Here is a 17,568-nt window from a genome sequence, read left to right on the forward strand (position 1 = left end):
AAGGGAGATGAATAGACACCTCGGTCTGCAAACCTTTGCCATTGCTGGGCTAATAGAGCCGCTGACTAACAATCCTGCAGCCCTTGTCTCCGGCTGTCGCCTCGCTGTATTGCAGGCTCAGAAAAGGCGCACGTTGTAGCCGCTCTCTGGAGCCACACACAACGGGCCGTGCATTTCCAGCTGCGCTTCCGTGACACCGGGGGCGTGGGGCTGGGCCCCAGGTAAAAGACTAAACCGAATCAGGGCGGCACAGAAATAGCCCGAGGCGGGATCTCTCGGTTTTTAGGCACATCCCCCACCAGCCCCTCGGTGGCGGTGGAGGCCAGGCTGTGAGGTCGGACCCTCGCCCCTCTCTACCCGTGCCCACTGACGCTAAAACCTCCGCTCGCTCAGTCGCCTGCCGTCCGGCCTTGAATGAACTGTGATCCCCGCAAGGCAAGGTCCGGTTCCCCCCCCCCGGGATCGCCAGCCCGGAGACTCCCCCTAATCAGGTCCTCTGTGCGCCTCAGCTTGCCCCTGTGCCAACCTCTAGCCTTCAGATGCCTCCCTCGAGTTGCCGGGTCTTTCTCCCCACTCCCCTCTGAAGCTCTCTGGACACAGCCCGCGCGGGGCTCCCGGAGCAAGTCCGGCTGTGTGCGAAGGAAGTGGAAGGCGTCCCATCAACCCCAGCCTGGCCCTGGGCCGGTCCCGCCGCGGATCCCTGCACAGAGCCAGCGCGGGGCCAAAAGCAGCTGCCAGGCAGCCGCCGCCCGCAGCTCCAGGGGGCGTCGTGACTCGCGCACGCCGCCCTTCCCCCGTTTGGCCGAGAGACGCGCGCGGTTGAAGGGGGAGCGGATCGGCACCGTGGAGAGCGCCTAGCGTCCCTGCCGCACTCCCTCTCCCACTTCCCGCCGCCAGCCCCGTCTCCCCGGCCCCCGGCCCCGCCGCTTCCAGCCTCCCTCTCCCCGGAGCCCCCGGCGAGCGCCAGGCCGCCGCTGCCACTCTGGGCGCCGGCGCACGCTGCCTGGCGCCTGCACACGGGGACGCTCCCGCGCTGGGACCCTCCCTCCCACACAGCTCGCTGCAGCTCGCCGGCTCCTAGGCACGGCTGGCAGCTCCGCAGATGGCAACGCCAGGCTCCGGCTTTTGGTCCTTCGGCTCCGAGGAGGGAGCGGGGGACGCGGAGCAGCCCGGCACAGGTAGGAGCGCGGAGCAGCCCTGGCGGGGGATGAGTTCCGCCCCCAGCCGCAGGAAAGTTCCCAGCCGCTTCCCGGGATGCGCTACCTGCGCCCCGCATCCCATTCCCTGCCTGCGGCCAAGCGGGCTGGAGACCAGCCGGGCCAGCAACGCAGCGCGCACCTGGATGCGGATGAGGCAGCCGATAACCACCTAGGGATACTCCAAATACCACCCAGGGCAGCGCTGGGCGAAGGGAAACGCAGCCATCCCAGCGGCCCTCGGACTTCGCAAGGGACTCGGGACCCAGGGCTGGTTGCAGGGCAGCTTTATTGTAAAGCCTTTGCTGCAGCTGGAACCGGACCAAGCCGCCGCGGGATTCTCCAGGGCAGGAAGGAGCGACGCCAACATAAACCTGAGTCTACTCCAGGGGGCCTTTTACCTGGCTGGGGGCGGGGGGGGCTCTCTTTGGGCGGGAGAGGAAGGCGGGAGGGACGGGAAGGGTTGTGCTGTCGTGGGGGGGGGGGGGGGTATTAAGAAAGTCATCTTCTGTGTTACCCGGAAAGCGTTTGCTCTTCGAGTTCCGAAAGTTAGACAGGAGGGACAGGTCCCAGCCAGGCATCCAGCCTGCAGCGCCCAGGGGCCTTGAGCCAGGCCGTGTCCGAGATGGTCCTACAGAAGGTATGGTGCACCCCAGATAATCCACACAGCCCTTTTTCTCTTCCAGCAAAAGCGTGGTGTCAGGCTGCCCAGAAGTTTACAGGAGGCATTGGAACCAAACTCTGCGGTAAGCGGGGGAAACCAGTGGTTGCAAATGGCATGAAAATGGTCGACAAGCAAAAAAGAACTGGCAGCCCCCGAGGGCCTCTGCGGGATTCTCAGGTTCTTTTGTGCTGCCAGAGAGGGTGAGCGGGCCGCGGCGGGGATTGGACGCCAGCCCCTGTGTCTTCAGAGCCGAGGCATTGAGGCTGCGTCTTTTGTGTCACCCTTAGCTTTGCTGTATGGGGACGGAGAAAAGCCCACGGAAGCCGGGGCGAAGGAGGATCTGGACTCCGCGGAGAAGACACCGGCCTGTACCTGCACCAACAAGCCCTGTAGCTGCCAGGGGGCGGATATTAATTATGCATTTTTACACTCAACAGGTAACGGTACCGCGCGCGTGTGCTTGAAAGTAGGTATGGAAAGCCATGACCCCGACTTCGCCGCCGCTTGGGCTTTCACAGACCACCGTAACCCTGGGGGCAGGCCTCTCTCGTCCGCACACGGGGTGGAGCCCCACAGACGAGCTAAATGATAGCAGCTGGATTCTCAGGGCTACTCTAGGAAGGAAGGTTTGGGAGGGGCTCTTTGGATAGCACAGACACTGGGATTAAATCCACAGATATAATCTCCATACAAACCCAGTATTGCTCTTCGGAGCTAGTTCTAAGTGCCAGCCATCGGGCCTGCCTGGGCTCGCTGTGATGAAGGGTTTCCCTTGTTCCACTCCGGACCGCGGGGGAATCTAAAGCTGGCAAACTTTTCTCACCCACCAGTAAGATATTCGGACTGGCTTCGCCTCTCAGCTGCGCTGCCCGAGGAAGAATGACGGCAGCTTTTGTTGAGAAACACGAAGCCATGACAGGAGAGCACGATTTTTAATTCCGGCCCTTCTTGCCATATTAATGAATGGACAGCTCGGTCTTTCTGCTCCAGTAAATGCTCCAGGCCCCAAGGGGGATGTGCTGGTGAGAAATGGTCCCATTCGAACCACCAGCTCCGCAGGTTGCCTTCTCCTGGCCCCTGGACCACAAGCAGCCTTGACAATCTCCTACATATTTAACCGCTACAGTGCTACAAAGATACAGTCAGAAGAAATAGGGATTTCCCTTAGCGCCCTGTGCGGCACGGGCCTGCACAATGCAGTTTAAATAAAGGTACAAATATATATGAATAAATAAACATCCGAATAAATCAGAGCATAACACGTTATTTCACGGAAAGGCACTCAAACATCACTAAGGTATTGCAACCCTCCCATTTGACCAAACACAAAGAAGCTATTTTATCGTGATGCACTTCTGGGTCTTCCACGTGTATCATTTGCAGTATTTACCTATTTCCCCCTGAAACTCTTTTCATTATTTCTTTTCCTTCCTTTTTTCAATGATTTTAAAGTTGGTCAGGAAATGCATTTTTCTACACAAATTTCTAGTTAGCAACAAATTTCGAGCTTGACCATATCTCCTAGAAAAAATATTTTTGAAATAAGGCCCCATCGGATTGCTTACGAAATCAAAAACCCGATCCTCCGCTCATTGAAGTCAATTGAAAAGCCCTAAAGTCAGTGGGGGCCAGCTTGTGTCAAAAATCTATATGTTAAATAATAAACTGGAGCTAACATTTCATGTAATTCCCCCCCTCAGATCTTCTGCCAGCGTGCAATGGGGAAATAACAACTCTGTCTTTCCTACAAGATGTTATGGATATTTTGCTTCAGTATGTGGTGAAAAGTTTTGATAGATCAACAAAGGTTATTGATTTCCATTATCCAAATGAGCTTCTTCAGGAACATAATTGGGAACTGGCAGATCAACCACAGACCTTGGAAGAAATTTTGTTGAACTGCAGAACAACTCTAAAATATGCAATCAAAACAGGTAACAGGCATGCTCAGATACTATTGTGTGATTTTTATTTTTTTTTTTAAATATCACTTGCTGATCCTTGGAAAGTCAGTGAAGCTGAGATAGCATATTTTCCTGTGTGGCTTTAAGCAATTATTGTAATTTGTAAATACATAACAGTAGATAAAAGAAAGAAAGAAAACTATTTATTGGAGCTATTAATATTTTCCTACGTGAAATGTACAGTGTTATAGTTTTATACTATGTATACAATATACATTCTTCCTTATTCAAATGAATGTCCCTGTCAAAGGTGGAACTGTATGTATCAGTCGCTATGAAATAGCATTCTCCCACCTCTGTAGCTCTATTAGCACTTACTTTTTACACCGAGCACATTTTGGGGCCCCCGTCATCCATTCTTTACGCTCCTCCATCCTAAACCGCTAATGGGGATCAAATTCAGCGCTCGGTTACAACGGTATGAAATTCGGAGCTAAACAAATGTAAATCCGAATTTACACCGACATAGCAGAAGCCACTCCCTGAGCTCTCAGTTCATAAGGCATGCAGGATAGGGCCCCTGAAGCAGAGACTTATTGCTACTCCCCCAAGCGAGCACTTCTAAGAAGAAAGTGTTACCGTTGACCGGTGGGGTGAGGAGAAAAGAAGCAATTAATTAATTTGTCAACTAAAATTGCCATAAGAACCACACTAAATGGAAGTTCTGAGCAGACAGCTGTGTGCTGAGGGCGATGTTATTTATACAAAAGGCCACTCGAGAGAGCCCTTTGCATCAGATAGCCCTGGCTTTGAGTTCCGCATCTCCAGTGTCTGAAAAAGCTGGGCGCGGAGAATGGACAGTCCCGTGTTCCCGGAGAACGCGATCTGGCTGCCCACTCCTGGGCTCGGTGTAACAGCAGGAGAATCTGGCGCGGTGGAACGCGGAAAACATGGTTTTCCCACTGGGTTCTAAACATGAAAAATAGGAGCTGGTTTAATGGCTATTTTTGTTATTGTCATGACCAAAAAATATTCCAATTAATTCTGATCTGTCCAGAGACAGCACCATTTGTCCCTGCTCATGTCGTTATTATCTCCACTTAGGCAACCTGCCGCCTGCAAATGATAATCTCAGTGATGCTAAACGGAATTCAGCAAATTCGTATATGGACCCATTTAATTAAATTTCCACGGAATAAACCGAAAACAGAGAGTTGCCTTTAGCCTCTCTTATACTGTTATTTAAGAGAGCCATTTGTAGAGAAAATAAGGGTTCAGGAAGCTCCCACTGGGCATTTGAATTGCTGGGGAAATATTTTTTTTAAATAGTATAAATCCTTTCAAAATGTGGGTCCAAAATCTGAAGGAGACGGTAATGTGATGTGCATATGGGCTGTTCAGACTCTGCGGGAAACACCACTTGTTGGCTTTTAAAAAAATCGAATGGGGTGGAATAGACCCGAACCTGATCCATTGGAGTCTTTGGCACAACTCCCATTGACTTCAAAAGGACAGGGTCGGTCCGTGTTTTTATTATTGGATTCTGATGTTACCAAAGCTTCCCTAAAAATATCCGGGCGACATACATAGGAAATAATTGAAGTCGTTACATTTGGTGGAACTCCTGGTCCGATGTCTCAATATGGCATAGGAAACAAATATTTAAACTGGATTCGATCAAACACCTTAGGATAGGATTTGTGAGGCTCACTCTGCTGATATATAGGTGCAATTTGCATTACTCTTCAGTGCATATCGACGCAATAAAATGACTGCGAAGTGTGCATATACAAATCCTTCAAAATAATGTTACTGTTTCTGTTGTGCCATATAAATGTGGGGACATTTTCCCATTTGTAATTAAAATATAGAGAAGAATTAAACTTTAAATGATATTGTAAAAGTTCAAATGACTGCAGTGTCCATTTTAAACGTGAAAACATTGTTTTTAAAAATAAAACTGTTTGCTAGGGCTTCTTTTAGTTTCACCGAGCAAGTGGTCAAGCTGGTACCCTGGTTTTACAAGAAAACTGGAGCAAGGGAATGCAACTCCAGACACGCTTTGAGTGTGATTATATTTTAAATGGGTTCCTGAAAGAAATATGATTTATTGGCCCAGGGCTATCCATGTCCACTCAGTATCTCTCATCAGGAGCGTAGCACCCTCTGGATTCTTCCAAAATGCCAGGCATGCCAGAGCAGCCGCCTGAAACTGGCAGTGAGATTTCGTTTGCACGTTTCACGTGTACATGCCTGTGTTATTATTACCTGTCTCGATTGAATAGTGATGCTCTTTAGCCTCTACAAACCATTGTCATTTCGTATTGGTATTGGTAGGCTTCTTGATACCTCCAGGAGCTATTTCGCACGAATCTCAGGCGGGCGCCACGTTTACACCAAAGCCCTTGCCCGTGTGTGCTGTACTTGGAGTCGTACGACGAAATCGTTGCAGCTGCAGGCGAAAGGGTCGTAAAAAACAACGAGCCTGACCGCAGCGTGCAGCATTAGGCCGGGTTTGGACACGGTCTAACTGCCGGGAGGGTTTTGTCGTGCTGCAGCCCAGCTAAACTGTCTCCAGCGTGCACCTCCACACGAGACAAACAAAGGCACCGGCCCCCGCTCAGCCTTGTGGCAAGGCGCCCAGTGTCGAGCCCCCCGGGGATTCAGGCCGAGGCACGCGCTTTCGCGACATGGCGGTCCCTGTTGGGAGGGTAGGAAGGAGCAGGGCCGCTGGAGCGGGGCTCGCCTCGCCCTCACGACGGGACCCCTAGACTGCTGCTGCCCCGCAGCCCCCGGCTGAGCCTCGGAGCTCGGTTTGCTCAGCGGCAGAGACCATTTTCTGAGGCCGCAACGCCGGCCGGCCGGCCTCCCTGTTGAGCCCCGCGCTTCCCCTCTGCTAGCTTGGTAGCTCGGGTAAAGTCAGGCTCCCAACGCTAGGCTCCTCGGGCTTCCTACCCGGGGGAGCTGTGCGTCTGAGCAGCCGCCGCCGCTTGGCGGAGAGGGTTAAAACCATCTGTTCCGAGCTGCTGGGTCCTCGACAAAACGCCCCGAGGCCGCCTTGGGATCTTTCTCTCCGCAGAGTTGATGGGCTTGCTCGCGGATCCGAGGAAACAGTTGGTAATAAACTATTTAATTGATGAATTGAGCCTCGTATTCTGCAGCCAGCTCCGGGTTCCCAGGCTTGATTGTGGGAAACCGGATCTGGCTCTTCTCTCGGGGTTCACTCTACGGGCTGATTATCAATATTAAGAAGGCACTGTGTATTGCTTAATTGCGATTGGTTAGCCATGTCACGTGGTATTGTCCCCGGCTTCTTGACTGGGTGAGTGCGTCAGTACAGGTGCGTCTGGTCCGGATTCTTATCTTTGTTCAGTTAAAATTCAGCTTCTGGGAATACTGGGGTATGCAGCGTTGCAATTCATTTCCGGAGTTTGCTGGAGTTTTAAAAGTAGTGGAAATTCCAGACAGTGAGCAGACTAAGGACTAGTCACTAGTGTTTGTCCAGCATTGCTTTTGTCCAGTGCTATTTGCTAGGTAGCGGGTAGGAAATACAGAAGGTTCATGAAGATGGCCAGAGCAGATTGATTTACAAAGCTGAATGAATACCAATGGCTTTTGTGTGTGTGTGTGTGGCTATTGAAAATACAATTAGGATTAGAGGCAACAGAAAACTGTAAATAAATAACAGAGAATGCAAAGGGCGAAAGTGATGCCAGCTGGGGATGTCAGTGCTCTGGGGTTATATTGCTGGCTTTGACGGTGGCTCACTGTGTTACCATGGGCACGTCACTTACATCAATTTGTCCATCTGTAAGATGAGGATAGTACTGGGACTTCCCTTTTTCACAGGTGTGCGTTGCAGCTTGATTAGTGTCTGTAGAGTGCGTTGGGTGACAGAGAAATATGTCCAAATTATCTATTTTTAAATTAATAAATCCAGCAGACAGTGGTATTCTCCTGTTTCCCCTTGAACCCACCCCAGATTTGGATTACTTTTAGTCCCCTCCTCCTTCAGTTAGTTGCAAAACAATGTTGATAGCCGTGCACTGAGGTAGGAGAGCACTGTTCTACTGCTTTTTCCTAATTCCTCAAGCAAGATCTGCTTTTTGGTCATGTGGATTCCACAGGTTTAAATGAGGGTAGAGTTTATTTCAGCCATCCAATAGGGTGAAAGAACTTTACAGTCTCTCTAGGACCTTAAGCAGTCCCAATAATGGAGAAATCCAAGCGGCTATAATTAGAGTCAGATTATCTCCTCTCCTGTTATACCGGGAGAGCAGGACCCAAATTTTGCTGAAGCGATGGTGAGTGAAAGCATCATTCTCTCTGCCCCCCAGGATTTCCCTGCGAAAAGGCTATATGCATGCAGGACTCTGTGGTTTTGAAGGGAGTGTGGGTGAGCCAGCACCCAGTAGAGCTGGGGAAAATCCTATCTCTGCAGCATCACCCCCTGATAACCTGTGGGAATTTCCCCAGGTCCCTAAATAAGGCTAACCCTGTCAGTACAACTTACAGAACATCCTGTTCCACACTATCAGACATAGACAAAGGGCAGGGGTTGTTTGGCCTAGCTGTGGAGGAGGAAAACATTGAGCACATGATTCCTCAGGGAGCTGTGCTGCTATGGGAGACTGGAGATAGGGATTGGCTGGAGACACTGGTCTCTGCAGAAATGCACCAGAACTCTGTTATTCCCCAGGATTTCCCCATAGACTCCCGGCTGGACCCCCATGGGGTTTCCCAGACTTTCCTTGAGTTTTCCTGGGGGAGGACATGATTTGACCCTTAATGTTGAAAACTACCACAGAATAGCACATCTTCAGTGAGGCTGGAATTCACTTGCTGGCGGAGAGCCTGAGCAAGGTCCTCCCACGTTGCTGAATATCTGTGGTATCCTTGTGTGACTGGAGCAGTATGGCCATGCAAACCATAATGGGGAGTTCCGAAGCCCCCTGAGCATTAGGGGGATAGGCTCTGTGCCAGCTGCAAAGCATTGATGATTGACCAGAGAAAGGGATCATGGATCTGTACCAATGGATCAGGTCATGGTCAGCAATCCTTGCATAGAAGGTATGGGCTGCTATGTCCCTGGATTATGGGATGGGAGGAATTGGATTTTGTTTCCAACTACCAACCCAGGCTTACTTCCAGCCACAAAGCCCAGTTACTCAGCCTTTTTGTGTTGTGAGCTGGGGGGCATGTGAGAAATTCTCTGCACAATTCTTTTAGCCATGTGTATGTGCCTGATAACAGACCACGAGAGATTAGGAGATAAGTTTTTGGTTTTGGTTTTTGGTTTTTGTTTGCATTTCCTCAATCACCCTGCTGTATTTTATGTTTCCCATGTGGTCAGTACCAGTCTGCAGTCCTTGGGTTAGGACAGGTGTTTTCTAAGCAGGAACGCTTTTCTTTGAATGAGATGATATTTACATAATTGTTAATCTTTCAAAATTCTTGCTGGAAGCAAAGCCATGTAACTCTAAACAGGGGGGCAAGACATGACTAGTCAAGTGAGCTCTAATGAGTTATTTGTTTTCCCAGTTTTAATAGCTCTGGGCATATTTTGGAAATAAAATATCTGACAGGAGGTTAGAAAAATCCAGAAGTTGTCGAGAGAAATCTTGTAAATGGACTACTCGTCCCATTGAATATATTTTCACGCATCATTCTGACATAGCAGCAATGTTCCCTTTCATCAGGTTTATTTAAAATCACAATTACTAGGAAGCTCTGTTATTTATAATTGTATTCTGACAGCGAAGAAATGCCAAGTATTACTACAGTCCATGCCATATTTGCACAATCATCAGCCTCTGAGTCATGTTCAAAGCAGTCAGCAAAGTGTTCCATTTTCTCATTTTGCCCTGTCTTTTATAATCATTAGCCATTCATCACTGATGTTGTTATAAGCAGTGGCAAGCGCCTCAGATGGTGTGCTGTGCATGCCTTTCAAATGTAGCCCAAGCAAAAGCACAGTCAGTGACAACATGTGACACACATGCAGGGGCAAATAGCTATTTTAGTGCAGCAGCATCATGCTAATTTTCAATACAAATGGCAAGAGCAAAAGAAAATGATAGAATTTATAATTCCTAGCTCTACTTCATTGTTCCTGTTTTACTTATTTTGAAATAAGAAAGGGGAAAATAATCTCCCCATTACAAAAGACGTGTTGTTGTTGTATTTCACACATTGATGATGCTTGTCCATTCTGTAAAAATCCTGAGATAAATACACCAATCAGTATTGAGCAATTTCATTCTGCTTCATCAGACTTCTGATACATTTTTTCCATTTTATGCAGGGCATCCTAGATATTTCAATCAACTTTCAACTGGATTGGACATGGTTGGATTAGCTGCAGACTGGCTGACATCAACAGCAAATACTAATATGTAAGTAGCTGACTTTGCCACTATCATTATCTAGGCTAATTTTAAAATTAGATTCCGCAGTATTTTCTGTAGCTGTAGGTAAAAGAAAGCCTTTTATGTGAAACTAGCTGGAAAATCATTTGTCTGCCTTTTAAATTTTAATACAGCCATCATGTTATTTTAAAACTGTTTTGTATGTTGTCTCCCATAAAAAAAATTCATCACATAAATAAAATGACAGCTCTGATAAAATTCCTGCAAATGAAGGGGGAAATATTTTTGTATTTTGCATACATAAATAAGTAAAATGTGAAATGGAAACACAAACAGATGTTGTTATGTAAATAGACTTGCTTACAAAAGAACCCGACCTTTCAATCCTTACTCCTGTGGGTTAGTGCCATTGGTTTCAATGGGACTATCCAAGTGGCGAAAGGCTGCAGGGTCAGCCCCAAAGTTTATTTGTAAGGCTCCAGACCCACAAAGTGTGGTATGCACATGATCTTCTTTGTGCACTGTGTCTCGTTGACTTCAGTGAGACTACATTTGCATGTGAAGTGAAGGGCCTTGTTCTGGTCAATAGCTCTTGAACACATGGTAATAATGTGCTCCTGCAGGAATCTGAGCAAGTTCCACTCCTGCTGAAGTCAATGGGAGCAGAGTCCTTCGCATCTCACAGGTGTGGGGTTGTAAACATTTAAACTTCAAGGCAGAAAGAAAGTAATCAAATATACTGCAAAATATAGTTCTCTGCACTGTATGCTTATACAGTATATATACATAATTCAGGGTTTGACAATGGAAACAATTGTGTAGATATTTTAAGTAGTAAATTAATGTTTTAAATAAAAAGAATAAAATATGGCCATTACTACATTTCAGGTTCACCTATGAAATTGCTCCAGTGTTTGTACTTTTGGAATATGTCACGCTAAGGAAAATGAGAGAAATGATTGGCTGGCCAGGGGGCTGTGGCGATGGGATATTTTCACCTGGTATATGATATTTCAAGCTTTCTTTGTGTTTCAGACTATACTGTGACAGACCTCATAACTAATCTAGCTAAAGAGTCAATACAATGAAATCCACAGTTTCAAGAGGTCACTCACTAATAACAACCACTGTCCTCTGTTGGATAAAAGTACTGCATATTTATGAAATTCAGGGATGTGATTATTAGGGATTTTAATGTCTGTCACTGTTGAATACTCCCTTCAAGCAAATTATGCTGCATTATGAACAGCAATAATGGTACATGGAAAACATAATCGGAAGAGACATTTGCCCTGCAGTTCTGCTATGGTCCTACTTCCTTATGGATTACATAAAATAAAAGAATATAGTGTTACTAATGAGACAGAGAAACACTCTGATGCCCTCCCTCATTACAGTAGAAATTGAAGTGAGCAGGAAAATGTAGCATCCCTATCAGTAAATACAAAGCCTGGTCAAGATCCTGCAAATCCTTATGTATATGAATAATTTTACGCAGATGAGTTGTCCTATTGAGTTCCATGGGACTGCTCATGTGAGTAGTTATTCAAGTGTGCAAGTGCTTGCAGGGTCAGAGCCCTAGCTTCTTCAAGGCAAATCAATAAGTCAAGCAATGAGTATGATTAACTATAGACGAATCATTGTTAGTGCCAAGATCTATTTCCCTGAGACATCTGATTTTTTTAGCATGCCATTTAATCTTTTGCATTACCCTCTTCTTCACTTCCCATTTTACTCTGAAACTTTATTATTTAAAATTACGTATGTATTTATCTCCCAAAGCTACAGAAACTATCCAGAAAAGGGACAAAGACTTAGCACCATATAGATTGCCTTTGTCAATTTCACAACAACAGCATGACCTCTGGGGGAGGAATCTGGTCTGGAAAGAAAGGGTCAGTGGCCTCACGGGGGAAAAAAAGGATGTTTTGACTATCACCCGATGAGTAGACTGCACAGCTAATCATCACAGGTATTTCTGAGACCCCCCCCCCGCACCCCCCAGTACACTGAGTGTGAAGTTCATTCCTGTGCAGAGGACCAGTGCAAAGCCCACCTCACATGTCATTCAAGAGGACTTAAGTAGGCTCTTGGGCCTTGTTCTGGTCCTTTGCACAGGGGTGAATTTCAACAAAGTGAGAGTGGGAAATTTATATTACTTATTATTAATGAGCATTTAAATAGCACTATATGAATCTGACCTAATTCCTACTGAAGCAGGGGGAGTTTTGTTCCATAATGCACAGGAACCTGCGGCTGTTCGTGGGTATTATTGTGCCTGCTCACAGCCTAAGCACTTCACATACAGAATGTGAAAACCAGAAGGGGGTTAAGTAGGCAAAGTGAGAGACTGTAAACTGCAGTGCGATCAGCAATAGTGTACAGATAGGAGCAAATCCTTGATTACACTATTGTCACTTTCCTTCTCCTGACATAAGGAGGGAGGACTGGATTGTGTTTTGCTGAAAGTCAATATTATACATGGCTCTATACCTATTTGTAGACTATGGGTCAAATTCAGTCTGGACTATGTTGGTTCAATTCCCATGGAAGACTCTGGACCAAATCAACTATAGTGTAATTTACATGTTGGATGTTAAGGTGGTCAGAGAATGAGTATAAATGTTAAAGTTGTGTAGCTTGCTCTGATTTGACATTCGGTGGGTTACCAAAGCAAGTGTAACATTCAGCAAGTGGCAAATGAGGTGGATTAGCAATCAACAAGAGGGTATTATTGTTCTTATTCATTGTTTGTATCATGGTAGTGCCTGGAGGCTCCAGTCAAGCTCATGGCCTTGTTGTATGAGGCACTGTGCAAACCATACAGTGAGAGACAAGTCCCTGTCCCAAAGATCTTACAATCTAAATAGAAAAGACAGACAAAGAATGAGAGGGGAAACGGAGGCACAGAGTGGTGAAGTAACTTGCCCAAAGTCATATAGCAGGTCTGTCGCAAAGTTGAGAACAGAAGGCCATTAGACAATGCTGCCTCCTCTTAGACAAGCAAAGATAAGATGAAGCAAAGGGAATCTGCAACCAGGCACCACTTAAACCCACTCACGTCTATTTTCTGATCAACTTTACACTCAATGTGCAACTTACACCATTGTTTATATCACGTCTGGATTTGTCTCATTGCCTCTAAAAGCTTCCTCTAGGTTAGAGGATTTCACCATGTCATGGTGCCATACTAGTTAACAGTATGTCCTACTAACTAGCTGTATTCTGCTGCTCTGGGTTTCATTTGTGGGGTGCTCATTGTTTTTGCTTTGCATACAATCCCTTCTTCTACACCTGAGACATACTGTATGGTTGTGTTTGCCTTTTAGCTAATTGTTCTCTGCACAGCACTACTAAACAGGAGGTGGCATGAAGAAAAATGCTGTCTCTTAAGGAGTTATTGAGGCTGTGTGTACAGTGTTTGCATTCATAATTAGAGCTGGCCAGGAATTTTCTGATGAAATATTTTTGCATCAGAAAACATTGAGTAGTCAAAACCAAAACTGTTTGTGGGAAAGGATCAGTATTGATGAATTTCCTGATTTGAGAAATAATTGGAAAAAAAGTTTTGTAATTGTCAAAACAAGACACTTCAACATTTTCAAAACAAAAAGTTTCATTTTTCAGTGTGAAACAATGTTTTGTTTTAAAATTTTAGTTAATTTACATCAAAAAAGATTTTAAAATGTAAAAGGTCAAAACTGAAAAGAAAAATTTCTGTTGACCTGATCTAATTTTTTTTTTCTGATGATCTGGTCTCAAAATGTTTTAAGATTTCACTTTTTTTTTTTTTTTCATGATTCAGGATGGAAAAAATTTTGAAATCTCGAAAATTCTTGTGGGGTAGGAAAACCATTTCCCACCAAGCTTTTAATCACAACTAATAAAACAACTTTATAGATTCTAAAGACTTTCTTTAATTGTTCAAACTACATGATGGAGCAGCCCTGTTGGAGTGTAAAGAAGCCTAGTACAGAAAAGAGGATTAATAGCAATACTGCTTGGACAGTACAAGCCAATGGACAAAGCAATACTGATGTGGATGGTAATTAGGCATATCCTTATTGCTAGATTAAAAGAGTAGCACATTTAGGTAGAGGGCCTGTTTCAGTTATGAAGTCTGGTAGGTGGTTATATGAGGTGGAGTGACCCACAAAACATACACCCAACTGGAGAAATCCTGGCCCCATTGAAGTTAGAGGAAGTGTTGCCATTGATTTCAGTGGGGCCAGGATTTCACCAAATGGGTCAAATTCTGGAAATATGCCATTTAGCCACAAAAACAAGGCAGCACCCCTATGTATAGTCCTCCTATGTCCAAAATGGGAATCTTCCTTCCCTGTGCAGAAGAGAAACTAGCTTCGGGGAAAAGGAGGAGTTGTGGGTAGGGGCTCCACAATCCCTGGGTTTATGGAATGCACATATACACACTGGTCATCTGGAATGTAGTCTTGTATCATTCATATATGATTTCTGATCAGAGCAGATTACTTGTTTATACTGTAATTCACACTTCTTAAGAAGCAGTAGCTACTGTGCCAGATCTGCTTGTTTCGGCAATAGTCAAAACCATCTTTGTCTTTTTCTCTCTGTCAGGATGCTGTACCATCCCCTTTTAGTTCTAATCCCTGCATCTCCAAATGAAAGAATAGTTTTTATATAAAGCTCTCACTGATGTGAAGAAAAGTCTCTAACTCTATCCATTCTCTGCAATTGACCATATACAGACTTGATTTTGAGCTGTACTTTTGCAGGTGTCTTTGGCACCCACAATTAATTATGGGCATAAAAATGTGTCTGCAAAAAATGAGAGCCTAGGTTGAGGCCCATTAATAAATGTAATTCTAAATGGCTAAACAATAAAGGGAGTGATAGAAACAGCCTGTTGATGTAGGAACTCCTACGTTCTAAACTTGCTGTTGACACTAATTCCATTTGTTGCCTTAGACATGTTATTTAGACCAAATTTCTTAATTTAGGCATATAATTCTACAGTTAGGCAACTGAATACTTCAGGCATGTAAATTTGGCCTTAACCTCCCTGCTTCAATTTCTACATTTGTAACAATAAGCATTAAAATACCTCCACAACAGTTGTAAAGAATAAATCATTTACAAGCCTGCTTCTGCTCTCACACCAGTTTGATACCGGTGTAACTCCATTGACTTCAGTGGAGCTAATCTTAATTTACACCAGTGCAAGTGAGATCAGAATGAAATTCACTTCTTATAAAGACTGAAGATTAGTCTTAATTTAAAGAAAAACCCTGAACTAGAGTACCAATTAGAAAGGGAGATACAAGCACAATTCTTGGAGTACAGTGGAATAGTATACATAATTCCTTGTTCGCTCTAACAAAAAGAAAAAGCCAAAACAATGTGAAATTTACCAGACAAAGCCCCAGCTGGTGTAATGTGATATAACTCCATTGAAGTCAATGGAGTTACACTTGCTTACAATCTGCCCCACCATTTTTAAACCTAAAACATAACAATTAAGCAGATACAGAACTATTGTAAAACCTGCACCCGGGGTGCATTATATCCCATAGTAACAATGGGTTGTTAGGCTATATCCAGGCTACATATATATGTTGCTGAACTACAGGTCCATTTTACTGAGCTTTTAAAAAGAAAAAAAACTGAAGAGCACCCTTTTACTGTGTTTCTTGTGTCTAAATTGTTTAATCTAAGCATTAGCAACTAAATTATGTAGATCAAAACATAGTTCAGCTCTAGACTAGGTGTATAAATCTGACACTTGAAACTGATATTTTTAATCAATGTATGAAAATGATTTTGATAGAATATTGTTAGAGAAATGTAATCCCTCCCCATCCCCCAACCCCACTTTGGGAAAAAAAATCCTTTCAGAGGGCAGGGTGGGTAATAGATTTTAAAATAAAAAGAGAAATTGTTGGACAGATGTTCTTTTCTTTTCTTTTCTTTTCTTTTCTTTTCTTTTCTTTTCTCTTTTTCTGGTTACCCTATGCTTTGACCTGGTGGTATATCCAGGATACTGGATTTGGGACAGATGCTGGAGTCTTTGAGGGCAGAGAGTATGTCACTCTCATGTGCCACTTGGCAACTTTCCCTGTGGTGGTTTACACGTTGAAAGAGGCCCTTTGCCTTCTCACATATGGGGTCAGAGCATCACATAAGAATACAAATTAGCATCACGTGCAACTGTTCTTAGGAAAGAGATGGATATGTTTGGGAAATGGGGGAAAGTGGCACCCAGGAATGAGGAGAGGGCAGAAACCCCATAACCCCATTTTGGCCAGCTTAGCTTTTCGCATGCGTCCTTACCTTGGGGCATGGTAGGGCTGTTAATAGATCCATTTGGTCTATGCCCCCCAATTAGAGGAACAATGAGCAAGAACCATTCATGCTCCCTTGCCTATGAACTTGAGTTGGAAAAACTGTAACAAGAGTGTTTGTATTAAAATGATGTTAATAATGCATAGAAAAAATAACAGTGTATTACTGTGGACTCCAGGTGGTGCCATATCTAACATGTATGCTATGTTGATTGCACGTTTCAAGATGTTCCCAGAAGTCAAAGAGAAAGGAATGGCAGCTATTCCCAGGCTGGTTGCCCTCACTTCAGAGCATGTATGTGTTTCTATTTTATCCAGTTTGTTAAACTTGCTTTTGTTAATTAAACCAAGACAGAAAGAATACCCTAGCAAGGGATATATAGCTACCTGGCTTCATTTCTGTTATACTCTCACTGGTAATAAAAAGGGGTGGCTTCTTGTTACATGAAGGGATATACTGAATGCTTGATATTGAAATGTATGATATTCTAAAGCAAGGTCTATAAATCATTGTGTCTTTCTGGCTTTCACTTATATCAGTGTAAATCTTACTGTGAAATCCAGTGTGAGTGAGCTCAGAATCAGGCTCTATAACACTCTGGCAGTGATTTCTCTGTTTATGTCGCTCTAACAGAAATAGCAAGTCTCTGTAAATCCAAACATCAGTAGCTGACACTGTTCCTACTGTAATTTAATAACAATGTGATCACATACATGAAGACAGTGATATTTAAATGCCACACATGCCGTAGAAAAAATATCAGATCTAGGCTTGCTGCTGAACATGGGGGGTAGGTTGAGTTTACTATTGATTTATCAGCATGAACCAAACCCTGAGTCCAGCTTCTTGGGCAATAAGAGATGCATATGCCCTAGGCACTTGCATAAACTGGCTGTGCACTGAGCTGACCAGTGCTAGGATGAGGGGAGGTGGCTTCACACATAGGATGGGTGAGGGGAAAAAACCACAACTGCCCCATGTGTGAGAGAAGTAGTGAGTTTCCCACTCCTGTCTCTCCCCATGGTGGAATTTTCTTGGCTTTAGGGCTGTATTAACCTCCCCATGTAGGGAAAGAGGTTGAAAAGAGAAGACAGGTCACGCTCCCCCTCTAAATT

The 17,568-nt window shown here is 44.9% G+C and overlaps 1 protein-coding gene across 3 annotated transcripts in view; it reads left to right on the plus strand.

Annotated features, from left to right (window-relative positions):
- Nucleotides 1–463: 463 nt before the first annotated feature.
- Nucleotides 464–17,568, plus strand: part of GAD2 (glutamate decarboxylase 2) — a 56,442-nt gene continuing 39,337 nt past the window's right edge. Inside the window, exons 1-7 of one of the 3 annotated variants that reach the window (XM_038389298.2) lie at nt 464–1,178; nt 1,883–1,942; nt 2,148–2,297; nt 3,561–3,794; nt 10,069–10,159; nt 11,021–11,133; nt 16,632–16,747. In XM_038389298.2, coding sequence (XP_038245226.1) covers nt 1,103–1,178; nt 1,883–1,942; nt 2,148–2,297; nt 3,561–3,794; nt 10,069–10,159; nt 11,021–11,133; nt 16,632–16,747 — 840 coding nt within the window. In that variant the 5' untranslated portion in view covers nt 464–1,102. Of the gene's footprint in view, nt 1,179–1,882; nt 1,943–2,147; nt 2,298–3,560; nt 3,795–6,690; nt 6,882–10,068; nt 10,160–11,020; nt 11,134–16,631; nt 16,748–17,568 lie in introns of those variants that run through there. The other 2 variants (XM_038389301.2, XM_038389300.2) reach the window with 2 other exon arrangements.

Source organism: Dermochelys coriacea, chromosome 2 (assembly GCF_009764565.3).
Source record: "Dermochelys coriacea isolate rDerCor1 chromosome 2, rDerCor1.pri.v4, whole genome shotgun sequence".
Classification (NCBI taxonomy): domain Eukaryota; kingdom Metazoa; phylum Chordata; order Testudines; family Dermochelyidae; genus Dermochelys; species Dermochelys coriacea.